General features: G+C 37.8%; 1 protein-coding gene across 1 annotated transcript in view; it reads left to right on the top strand.

Moving 5' to 3' along the window:
- Window positions 1-13,310, top strand: part of LOC124602442 (serine/threonine-protein kinase VRK1) — a 247,412-nt gene that overhangs the window by 132,044 nt on the left and 102,058 nt on the right. Inside the window, exon 5 of the mRNA XM_047136321.1 lies at window positions 11,122-11,318. Within this exon, the coding sequence (XP_046992277.1) occupies window positions 11,122-11,318 (197 nt within the window). The remainder of the gene's footprint in view (window positions 1-11,121; window positions 11,319-13,310) is intronic.

The raw sequence follows: 13,310 nt of genomic DNA, 5'->3' as shown, positions 1-13,310 counted from the left end.
CTTTTTAGTTGTGCATAATAGTGACACTTAAGTGAGTGACAGACTTTGCCATTTTCGACATACTCTTGCATAGCTTGATGTAACCTATCATTTTCTAATGTCAAGTTTTGCCATTCATTGTGGAAGCTTTCCACTGGTTTTTCAGTGAAGAGGGAAGATCGGCAAGGTACGCCTCGTCACCCTACTTTCCAGATGTTTCTGTTCTTTGTGCTCCTCTTTTGATGAGGTGGCTGATCTCATTAATTCCTTTTTCAATGAGCATGCGTTCTGAAAGCAAACATACCCATCTATTGAAAACCACTGTTCTTACTGTGCTAGCACATACCTTCCAACTCTCCTGATTTAAGCGGCAGACTCCTGATTTTCTGCTTTTTCTCCTGCCCCTAGATTATTCCATTATTTTTCCAGATTTTTAGCTAATGATCATCAAATATGTGACACTTGTTTTGAAAACCCATTTCAGTTTTTGGGCAATTGTGGAAGGTCCTTTGCTTATTAGTCTTTTTAATTGCTGTCCTCCTCAGAGTTCGTAGAAATCAGGAAGCCGTGCGTGACATGCTATAGGCTGTACTTTTTCCTCTTTCCTGTACATTTTTTAGAATGTATACTCATATTGCTCAGTTTTGTACTCTGTTTGGATTTGCGTTTGATGGTTGTGACTGTACCAGTGCTACCAAGTTAGTGGTTTTCCCACTAAATCTGGTGGTTTTGAGTACCTGTGTAATGGCTAGTTGGAATTATGGCAGATATTAAAACATATTAGGGTGGTTTTACGGTAAAATTACTTTTAAAAATAACTTGATCCATTCAACTTGCAGAAAATAGCACTATGTAATTTATTAATGTCTACTAGCTCTTGAATTTATCACCTAAACATTTATAATACACAGTATTCTGTTCTCGTTCCTGTATTGTTACATCTTCTAGTATACCTACAGTGCTGGTGTTAATGTGTGTTTTTTACATCACTGGATATATTTTAGTGCTAAACATGGCTAAAGTAAAGGCACAGTATGCCCAGAAATGTCGTGCTGAATGGCTGTGTGATAGTAAGTTTTCAAACTGTTTAGAAAGAATTTTTGTCAGTGACACAATAGCATCTTGCAAATTTTGTCTTAGTACTTTGTTAGCACCTTATGTCGACATATAAGCCATAGTGGCACAAAAAAATCGCAAGACAGCTGCAGCACCTAAAACAAAAGTACCTTTCAAAACCACGAAAGAATCTTTCGAAGTGAATCAAGCTGTGGATTCCGTTGCATTTTTAGCCATTGTGCGATCACATCATGTGGTCATTTGGGTGAGTTGTACGTGAGTAAATTCAGACGATGATGTTGCCAGAAAATTTTAAATACATAGCACAAAGTTTAGAGCAGCTATAAAAAACAGTTAATAACGTGTTTAAAAATACAGAATGGGAAATATCAGGGAATTTCATTTGGGGAAACTTGTGGCAACTCTATGAGTTTACTATTTACTTGATATCACTGGTATTTTTTAAAGATTTTTTGTACCTACAGCTGTTAATACTGAGTCATATTTAGAGTACTTTGCTACTTGTTTTGCAGTTTTACAACAAACACTCCTTTATGTGTAACACACCGTTAGTGTTTCCCTGACACTCGCCCACGAAAAGTAAGATGTCCCTGTTCTCCTCTAATAGACTAATCAAGTCCCAATATGCAATTATGATAATATTAAATTGACCTTTTACTCTTTGTGAACCAACATGTACGTATGTCAGATGAAATGCACTCTGGAGCAAGGGTTCTCAACCCATTGGTCGCAATCGACCGGTCTATTGCCACGGCGGTATGAGTCAGATCTTTCAGATGAATGCACAAATTTCTGAAGGAATATTGCAGCATTATTCTTAGCAGTGCAGGCACTGCAATATTGCATGTATCCGCCAACACCAGGTAGCGACTTTCAATTACAATGCTCTTCCCTGTATAGAAATTAGGTACTCTGTGTATGAGTACAGGTTGTGACACAGTAAATATAACATGTGGCAGTTCGGGCCTGGCCATGAGTCACGCATGGATAGCTAAAGTGGTTAAGGTGACAGCTTGCGTAAAGTGAAAAATCTGGGTGAGGGTCCTGGTCCAACACAAGTTTTCATTATTGTTTTTCCCTGATGGTTGTTCGTATTCACAACTGCCAATACATTTCATGTATTTCATAATGGCTGTAGTCACAACCAGAGACGCACACTGCGCCACATTTACCCGCCCAAACCCATCTGTGGCCGACCGATCCGTCCTGTTGCCCGTACTGTGGGTGCCGCCAAGCCCAGGTGTCAACAGGGCTCAGCACAGCAAGGAAACAGACAGCAATGGGAAGGCAGGAATGAGCTGGTCATACACGTGCAGAATTGCTTTTTGAATCATCTGCACTCCTTTGAGAATCATGAAGGTTTGATACGCTAGAAACAGGGTGTTCTTGATCCTCCACAACGAAAAAAACACGTAATGTAAAATGATGGATGTAACACAAAAGGGTATGCACTGTAACGTGGAAGTAATTGAATTCAGTGCAAATGGCTTAATAGCCCTAACAGTTTTATAATGTTTCACATTTCACCTGTAATGAATCAAAAGGGCAGGTAAAATCTTTAGACAGTTGGTAGGTCTAGCATTCAATATTAAAGTAGTTTACACTTCTCTGTTAATCTAAAAGTTTTCATTATGAAATTAACTGGCTCAATGCTTCCTCGAAATTTGTTTAGGAGGATCCACCTGCTTTATGTGTGACATAACTTTGAAACGAACCACAGAAGGTCGTTTTAAAATTACTTTCACTGTGAAGTTAGATTCTGGATTTATTTTTTATTCATGTGTAAGAAGGAAAAGCCTTTTACACAGATATGTAGATGAGGCAGGTAATGACCTTGGTACCACTTTATTTGATAGCATTGGAAACTCTTGTCTTTAAGCTTAACCAGAAACCTGTCAGTGACAAAGATGTATTTTCTGTAACATAGTCACTGGAAGTTTCTAGTACCTGCTTATTTCATTTACACTTCATGTGGATTCCAAAATTATTGTCTTTTCCAAGCAATTGTCAATCCAGTTGTTATTACTATACTAGATAGAGCAGGGAAAGTCTTCAAAATCTTTCCAAATACCTTCAAATATTGCTTATTTTGTTCTTGACATTTTCATCCAAAGTAAGATGAATTTCTACTAGGAAATCATGAAGGGTGTCAAACCACTCAATTTGACTGGAATTTAGACAGATTTCGCGAACTGCAAGGCTTTTAATGAACAATTCGACACAGTCTTGCTCATTACACGGATTTGTTTGGTCCAGTATCAGTAGAGTAGTAGGCCTACAACTTTTGATTTAAAGAAAATTACCTTTTATGTATTTTGTGTAATGGTTTATTTTGGTTATAGTGTTATATTGTGATTAAACCTTTACAAATTTTTAAGTCTGTAGATTTCTAAATAGACTAAATGGTATGTAGTAGATATCAAACCTAAAAAGGTTGAGCACTCCTGCTGTAGAGAAACATTTTGTATACAGTTGTGGTATCTGAAGAGCTGTTGCCTACCTTTACCTATGATTCAACAGATCTACTCAACAAACTCCTTATAAACCTTTCATACATTATAGTAAAAAAAAAAAAAAAATACTTTTATTTCACTTGTAACCTGTGACCTTCCTTGATTTACAAAAGTAATCTTCAAATTACATACCTGTATGCTATGACCCTCATAAACATACACATCAAAGAGTCTTTTCATTATCCATAGTAATACCTTGACTGCTGTTCACCTAGCCGTTTACGGTATATCCAAAATGCAAGTTTTCTTTACTAATTTCAAAGACCCAGGTTTATGTACTGCTTTAGGATATATTTTCCAGGAAGTCATTTCCATCACTTTCCCTCATCTTCTATAGCAGGGGGAGGGTTCAATATGTTGCCTGCAGCATCTTCCCCCTCTACTGCCATGTTCCTTAAGCCTCATAAAAAACACACTCATGGGTTGCTTGTGAATCATGACACTAAAAGAATCTGTACAACACAAGCCATAAAACTGAACTCATTGTTGAGAACCACAGTGTGCTATGAATTCATGCTATATGGCTTCACAATACTATAATAGCTTTGTGTGCTCTTTCTTTTCCAAGCTTCCAAAATGCCCAGACTCTTAGTATTTGAGCTTTCTAGCTTTACATTGTTGGGTGGCTCCATAAACTGCATGAACAGTACATATATTTTTGTGTTTGAATAACCCTTGTGTCACATTATTTTGAATTGCTTAGGTCATGCATGTATGATAAAACTGACTTTCAGTTATTGGAATAAGGAACTATATATTACTAAACATTGCGCCAGAATATAACCACGATTTTTTTATTTTTTTACCAGGAGCCAAACAATGCAATGTACACATTTATTCCACAAAGGAATATGGAAAACCCTTTTGGGACTGTGACATGTTTTAATAAATTATTTCCTGGCCCAAATAGTTTTTATTTAGTAGTACAACACAGATTGCAAATTTATTCTCCTGAAATGGAACAGGGCGCTGTCTTGCATTGCAATGAGCATTCCAACAATGCATGACTCTTACTAACTTTCAGAATGATTACATCCTTATCTTCACAGGGTAAAGCTCTGCAAGATTCTGTTTATTGTTGTAGGATCCTTTGAAAAGAGATTTGAAGGTTTCCTACTTAGCATCACTTACGGACATTGCTCGCAGAAGTACTTTATCAGGATGTATACGACCTGGGAGATCCGGGAAAAACCCGGGAATTTTTTATCTGGCAGAAAACCGGGAAAAACCCGGGAATTTTTCATTGTTTTAGTTTTCTGTTAACTTTTTGTAATTTTGACTGGTAAGAGCCAAGACTGTAACATAGTATATTACCTAAGAAAGGATACTACTGCAGAATAATACTTCAACAATAAAACATAAACTAGAGAAAAAAATCGAAAAGAAATTGAAAAGGAAATGCGCCATATACGATGACACACAGTGCTCATGCAAGCGTCTGCCAACAGCAAAATGTGTCAAAGGCCTTAGGAAGACTATGCAATGCTTCATAACAACAAATTGCCTCCACTGAGCGTGAAGTCAGATTCGTTTTAGCATGCGCAGTTGAGTCGCGTTTGAGTAGTAGATTCTCCTGCTTCTGGACGTAGGAATGTGGCTGTTGGCTGTGCAAGCAGTCACAGCAAGCAGGTAGTTCCAACAAGAAAACAGGGCGCCAAATTCATATTCCGGAGGAAAAAAAACTTGTTTCACAAATCGATTATTCATATGATTTTGAAGCGCATTCCTGTTGGTTTTTTTAACTTTACTGAACACATTTTAAGTACATTTCTGAATGAAACTGAAGTTGATTTTTGAATGCGTGCGTAGTGTACGTGATGTGTCTGTCAGGAGAATCCTCGTCGCATCTAGAAATAAACTTTCTGCAGACAAAAGGGGACGGGGCTATACGATCTGGGCGGAGTAAAGCCGAACGAATGAACGCTAATGTGGTTGGGTTGGTGAATGATCAGTGTTGTTCTAATTGCTAGCGAAATCCATGGATTCAGACTACCAGACTGGAAATAAACGACCAACATGAATAACAGGTGAGAAATATTATGTATTATCTTCTCGGTGTATCCAAGAAAAATTGTTTTGGCCAGATCTCGACACTAGCAAAAATCAGTTGTACAGTCCCCGGCTAGCAGCCGCTTAAGTTCTATTCTGGAAGTAACACGGAAAACGTGTTGTACGGACATGTAACAAGGCCTAACCAGAGAATAATCGCGGGATTACTAAACCTGTGATTCTGGCAGGGTTAGTGAAGTTAATTGGCGAGCAAGTTTTGACAATGGCAGGAATAGCTACAGAATTGGTGATGTCAAGATTGTTTGTTACAACGAGGAAGGAGAAGAAACGGGGACATCACACAAATTATGGAAGAATAAAACGTTTCCAAGTTTATTTGAAAATTTCGTAATACTACTTATCCCATGCTTGAGAAACTGGTGCGTATGAATGAAATGTGAAACTGTTTCCCAACGTAAAGCTTTTTGCTTGTAGTAAGTCTAATAGGCATTTGATATTGGTACTTCGTGAATTATATTCCGTCGTGTTATAAAAATGACCATTTGTGCCAAAACAGTCTCGTTTATTTGGTGGGTTGCAAAATTGCTGCAATATTAGAAAGGCCTATTTTGTTTTATCTAGCAGACAGTGACAAAATAGACATAATCAGATCGAGTAACCACACCAATCTTGGGTATTATTTGTATTAACAGGTTTTTCAGTATTAGATAACGACATTTCGATTTTTCATGTAGCAAAACGTTTGACAATCTTTGATGAGGTAATAGATTCTTTCGCAGAAAGGAAAACATGCCATGTGAAGCTGTAGCAAGATTAGAAAGAGAAAAAATGCTAGGAGCTAAGGATTGAAGAAATGTGTAATTTCTTGCTTGTCTCTTGACTTTATTGGTTTTATGTATCCTGTATTTAATTTTATGTCACACAAAACAGCAAGTTATTAGCTAATAGGCAATAAAGAGTGCAAATTTTCTGAAGAGTTCTTGTTCTCCCGAGTACAAATAATCCCATTCGCTGTTAATTGCGAGAAATTTTATTTTTTTTTTTTTTTTAAAAAAAAGAGGGGCTGGCTATCATACCGGCAGACTGGGAGCAGGAGAGGCACCACAGGACATTTCAATTTCCACTGTCCTGAATATAGTTTGATGGCATCCAGTACAAAATATACACGTTTCAATTCTACAGAACAAAATACAGTGACTTGGGGTAGAGGAACTCTGTATGAAGAGGCGTGGCACTGCATTTTGGCACACTTAAGACCAAATAACATGTCTTATATTTCCTCGAATACATATGTTTTATGTTTCATACTTTTCAGAAAGATGTGCGCTACAAGATGAACACATTTTTGAAAATTCGATTTATTTTTTTATTTTTTATTTTTTAGTGTTTGCTCGGTTAGCAAATATCGTACATCCGGGGCTGATACGCAGAGGCGCAGAGCAGTCTGAGTTATACTGGGTAGTCTCCACGTGACCAGTTTTTACATTTAGTGATTTTGCTGTTTCCCCTTCGTTTACTCTTACGTCAAATGTGGCTGGAAGCTATCAAGTGAATTAAAATACATTGACATAATTACAGAAGGCTAAAATATGGTTTCAGATTTTATTTTATTTACGCCTTTCTGACACTCAAGCATTAATCGCCTTGCAGAACAATGAAGTTATTTTTGTCTGTTTGCTTAAGAAATTTGACTTTTATTAATCTTTTCCGAAGAGTCAGTCAATGTATTTGAAACAAAATGTTTAATTCCACAGTACTGGCTAGTTTCAACTGTTCACTGCATTTAAAGTGCATGTTTTCATCTTTCAGCACGTATGGCATTATGCCATAATAAAGAACCAAACATGATATAATACGGTACTGGTGCTTCATGAAAATTTACATCCCGAAAACCACACTGAAAAGCTTAATATCAGTTCGAGGTCTACTTCATTGGGAATCTAGACATTCGAATGTGCGCTTTAAGTATGCACTTTAAATGTGCACATTTTAGTATGGTTCACGAAATTCCGATGCTCTTTGAGTATCCTCTGATGTTTTGTTTCTTTTATGACATAATGTATGATCTTTCAATGTTTTACATGTCGTACAGACGGGCTTCCGACGTCATGGTAGCTGTGCAAGCGCGGTGTTGCCTGTTATCTGCGCTCTCTAGCAACTACTGAAACGAACCTATTTCAAAACAAGCCGCGGGAATATATTGCGAATGGTGGTTTGAAAAGCGTTACTTTCAAAGTAAATATCGTTTTTACGTAAGTTGAACTATGTGAGAGAATGTACCATGAATTTCTTAAATCACAGAGTGTTTGACTCTCGTGCCAAAGAAGATCAACATCATATGCGAAAGCTTAGCTTCTCTTGCAGCGTATTAATCTTACAGACCAATATTATATGTGAAAGCTTTGCTTTTCTTGTAGCAACACTATGTATATTAATTTAAACTTTTAACTTTCCCTGTTTGTGTGTTCGTGCTAGTTAACGTGGATGTTGCTGTTGGCTGACTACATACATCACGTGAATATCCACTGTCATCGGCTGGCATACAAAAGCGCATCGCAATCTTGATTTCAATGATTCGGAAAGTAACATGCGGTGATTGGTGGAATTCCAGTGTATACTTTCGTAATACGAAAATATGCAGCGTACATGTTGCTGCACATCAAAGATATTTCCAAAACGTGTCTTTTTCCCTGAATTTCGTTTTCTAAAGTGCCGGAAAATTCTATGCCCGTGTATAAAACCATAACCATTCAAAGGATTGATAAGTTCTGAGGGAAAATATACCGTCACTTAACACAGGAAAAGTGTTTTTACCCAGAAGAAAGTGTATTTTTAACCAGGAAATCTGGGAATTTATTTTCCTTGTCCACATATACACCCTGTTTATGAATGACTGTAAGTTGCAGAGGAACTCTGCAGTGCAATCTGAAGTCCATTTATTGAAAGCTACAATCTGTAAACTCTGCCTTGTAAGGTATAACTCTATCCGCACAGTATTTGAGCCATTCCACTTTGAAAATGAGGAGGATTCTACCATTATCACATGTGGAATATCAGTTTTCTCTCTGACAGAATGAATGCTGTCGATCTGGCGCGCGCGTGCGTGTGTGTGTACGCGCGTGTGTGTGTGTGTGTGTGTGTGTGTGTGTGTGTGTGTGTGTGGAGGGGGGATGGGGATGCGCTTTATGGAGATTTTTGGATTTAATTTGTTTCAGATTAGGTAATACGGAAAAAGGACACACAATTGCAGTTTTGATGTTTATTTAGGGTAGCTAACTTAGCTGACTGGATAGATAAAATCATTGTTTGTGTTCAAGATGATCTTCAGCCAATTTTAACAGACAGAAAGCTATTTCATTACCACCTCACCACCAACTGCCTGGTTCCAAATTGTGTGGTTGGTGGGTGGAATATTGTGAATAGTTACGTTAAATGTTCATGACTTAAGGAAGTTATATGACTGTCCATTGGTAAGACTTGATGTCACATGGCACTTGTGGAAGTTCATAGTGATTGCTGTTGCCTCTTCCATGTAAACTTTGTTTTGGGAATACCTCTGTCTGCCTTCTTCCTACTGACAATTCATTTTCTGCTGCTGTGTCTCTTCATTTTTTCTTAAAGAGGAATCCTTGAAATACTTCTGAAATCTGTTACAGTCATCATATATTTCCCTATTTGGGCAATGGAAAGAAAAATTGCACTCTTCATTGTCAGTCCTCCTATAAAGCTATCCCTTTATTATATTCTGAGAGGTAGCTTTATTTTCCATACAGACTGTTACATGTGCTGTATAAATAATTGAAATATTAAGGCCAGACTCGAGGTACTTCCTCAATACACCTTTCTCTGGAATGGTGGCTCTCGTACTATGGTATTTTGCTATGCGGACCCTCAAGAAGTCAAACACTGATCACATATTTGATTCGGTTGTTCTGATTTCCTCTTTGAACATATATCACTGTTCAATGTCGTTAAACTTCCTTGATTTATTCAGAAACATAAGTTTACACATTGCAGTCACATAAGATGAGTCCCAAGTTTGTGTAACTTAGTCATTGTTCTTGTTTCGCTGCTTTCCTGGTTGGCCCCGGCGATGTGCTCTGTAACCTGCTTGTAGTTCCTTTACATATGGGAGGGTGGGAGGTTGACTTTCCATACTAACTGGCCCAACTGCCATGCTTATATGATTGTTTTTAATTAATTGAGAATGAAGCTATAATGCTTTAAAACTGGTCATGCAGATAATAAATAAATTCTCGTTACAACTGAAGCAGATGCTTGCCTTATGAATGTATTACTCAGTTGCAAGATGACCGCATCAAGTCCTTTGTACTTAAATTTATATTAGATGTGTCCCCCCCCCCCTCTCTCTCTCCCTCTCTCTCTCTCTCTCTCTCTCTCTCTCTTTCCTCCCCCCCCCTCCCCCTCCATCCCCCTCCCCCAGAAAGTCTGTACTTGTTATTGTTAGCCTGCATTTATTGGCGCAATGTGCAGATTGAATGACATGGAAGTAGGCTGCAACACAAACTCCTATTGTCTTGTTTGTAATTAAACCTACTTACTCAGTTAACTGTTCTTATATTTCATACTCTGGCCCATAGGATGCCAGATATTTTTTTTCTTTATTAGTTATTGATTTTTCTTTCACTAACAACATCCTTCTGAATGTAAGGGGAACTTGTAACATGATGGGCCTTTCCCTTGCAGGCAAGGCTATGTTGGTTAATGTTAGTCAGGTTAGTTAATTATCCAGACTCTTGGCCCAGCAACTACCAAAAAGACTGCTGTGCCTCTTCAGGGGCCAAATGTTAGTCTGGGCTAATAACCTTTCGACGACGTTACCCCTGAAGTACATCTATCTGTCCTGTTGAGGCAGACAAGTTGTAGGGAGCATATTGATTTTATTTGACTGTTTTATATTTTGTCAAGAGGGCAATTCTCTACTGCATTGTCTAACCTCTGGTTTAGGTGATAGATTGATGTTTAACAAACACAGTGAAAATTTTAAATCATTTATGATTTCTGACTTCTTCCTACTGTTTGGGAGAAGTTTGTGGAATGTAGTTGCTTCATCCCATTATTTTATAGATGATCAGCTAGCCACGTTTATTTTACCCCACATCAACCATTAAACTTAATTTCCTAAATACAGCAGAAAATTTATCACGTGACTATATTGACAGCTTCTACTTTGTTTGGTTGTGTGTGACAGTGTCAGTTTATATGAATGAGAATGTAATTAACAGTGACTTCGAAGCCTAAATGTAAAGGTTTAAATACACAATTCTCTCGTAATATTTTAGTAAAACACTTACAATCACACTATTGAGTCCTTATGTATCAAATCATCCTTGTCATTTTCATCATCAGTGTTGATGCTAATCATCACAGTTTGTGTCATCAATTGGCTTATGTGACACAACCTGTTTATTAACAGCATGGAAAATTCTGGATCTCCTCCTCCCCCCCCCCCCCCTGTTTTTCCTTTTTTCTTTATACCTTGTGCATATTTAATGAAGCAAATGTTTTATTTTTCTTTCAGTAGCTGAATGGACAAAGCAAAAGAAGTTAAAATGTCTTGGTCTGCCAATGTATATAGGTTCTGGGTCTCACATGTATAATAACAAGAAATATCGATTTCTTGTGATGGAACGGTATGGAAAAGACTTATGGTCACTGTTCCTTGAGAATAATCGCACATTTCCAATTGCTACGGTGTTGGCAATAGGTTTACAAATTGTAAGTACTGGTAGCATTTTATCACAATATTAACAAGGTTATAATTTTTTAAATATTTTCCATGTTACTCAGTTAATGTCTTCAAAAGAATTTCCGTTGAAGGCAAAACTGTGCATAAATATTTTTTTGCGGAACTATATTTGATTTTTCTTGCACAGACCATTTTCTTGGGAACAGGCAGAGAACTGCGCACTTTTTTTTCCCCCCCTCCCTTTTACTGAGAAAGTTGAAAATCATAAACACTGAAAACAAACTTTAGTTTGTGTGTCTTTATGCTACTGGGTGAAACATTATTGGAATATGTCTGTTATAGCAAGGGAACTTTTGTGTACAATTTAATTGTTGTAGATGTCAGTCATGCAAGCAGTTTAATTAACTATATTTGCACTTGTCACATATTTATATTAACTTCAACTGTGTTCTTTTAAGTTCGTCTTCCAGGAGCCTCCCGTGATTGGAAAAAAATGTAAAATTTTTCACACAAATTAGGACTCACATTTTACGTAGACACGATCTGATCAGAAGTATCTGGACAACCCTTTATAATGCGGAATTGACGACTAGATGTCACAAGACGTTGACCTAGTATAAAAGGTGGAGAAACAGTAACAGCAGAGCAGTTCAGCCAGGAGGGTTCAGTGACATTGAACACGGACTAGCCATTGGATGCAAATTTAGTAACAGGTCCATCAGGGGCATTTCAGTGCATCTAAAGCAGCCAGTGTTGACTAATAGTGACAAGATTGTGAAGTGGAAACGCAGAGGAACGTTCACACAACAAACGAAGACCAAGCAGCTCTCATGTACTGATGGACAGGGACCATTGAGCAATTATGGGGTGGTTGCAAAAAAATCTAATGAAATTCAGGGGAGGAATGCTCATGAGTTCCTAAGTGCTAACAGCAGTCCCGTTAACACATTGACTGTGTGTAGTGAGTCAAAAACAAGGGTGGAAAATTGTCAAGCAGCTCCTCATAAGCCACACATTTCTGTGTTCAGTGCTAAGTGACGTTCAAGATGGTGTAAAGAGTGATGCCACTCGACACTTGCTACCTGGAAAAAGTGATTTGGACTGATTAATTTCTATATCCTGTGGCAATCAGGTGGAGGGGTTTGGGTTTGGTGAATGTCTGGTGAGCATTACCTACTATCATATGTAGTTCCAATTGTGAACTATGGAGGAGGTTGCATGGCAGTATGGGTTGATATCTTATTTTTTTATTTTTGGTTAGCGTGTGTTCCCCTTCTTGCCTCTAAATACTGGAGGCTATTAATACATTTTACAGCATTGTGTATTGGGCGCAGTTTGGAGAGGATAATTGTATCAGCATGACGGTGCACCATGTTATAAAACACAGCAGGCTCTCTGAGGCAATGGCTTGTGGACAATAACATTCCTGAAATCGACTGGCCTGTCCAAAGTCTCATCCTGAACCCAGTGGAAAAAGTTTGGGATGAGTGAGAATGTTGAGTTTGCTCCAGGCTCCATCGTCCAACATCACTGATTTTGGCTCTTGAAGAGTGCATGCCATTCTTCCGAAGACATTCAGGCATCTTATTGAAAGTTATCCTCAGAATTCAAGCTGTTGTAAAGGTGACAGTGAGCATATCCTGTATTAATGTTGACTAATAGGTATGCAGATACTTTGAATAAGATAAATACATGCAGACATATTAAGTTTTTAACCATTAATTCATATTATATCCAGTTCTGCTACTTCGTTCTTTATATTTTTGTTGCCTGTAGACTGTGTATGGATCTAGTCTCCTGAACACAGTATTAGCTTCTACAATTTGACTCCATTCTTCATTACGTTTTCTTCTCTTTTGCTTTGTGCCAGTCGTCCCTCTCTTCATATTGTGAGTTTAGTATCCCTATTTCCCTTTAAGTACAGGTACAGAAAGCTGGCTAAAGCCTGAAATAAGTTCTGCAGAAATTTTTACAAAGTCTCAGACGGTGTTCAGGAAAGATAGATAAGGCAGAATTGGTGG

This window comes from Schistocerca americana, chromosome 1, assembly GCF_021461395.2.
Source record: "Schistocerca americana isolate TAMUIC-IGC-003095 chromosome 1, iqSchAmer2.1, whole genome shotgun sequence".
Lineage (NCBI taxonomy): Eukaryota > Metazoa > Arthropoda > Insecta > Orthoptera > Acrididae > Schistocerca > Schistocerca americana.
Note: the sequence above shows the minus strand (reverse complement) of the source record. Positions and strands in the feature narration are given on the sequence as shown.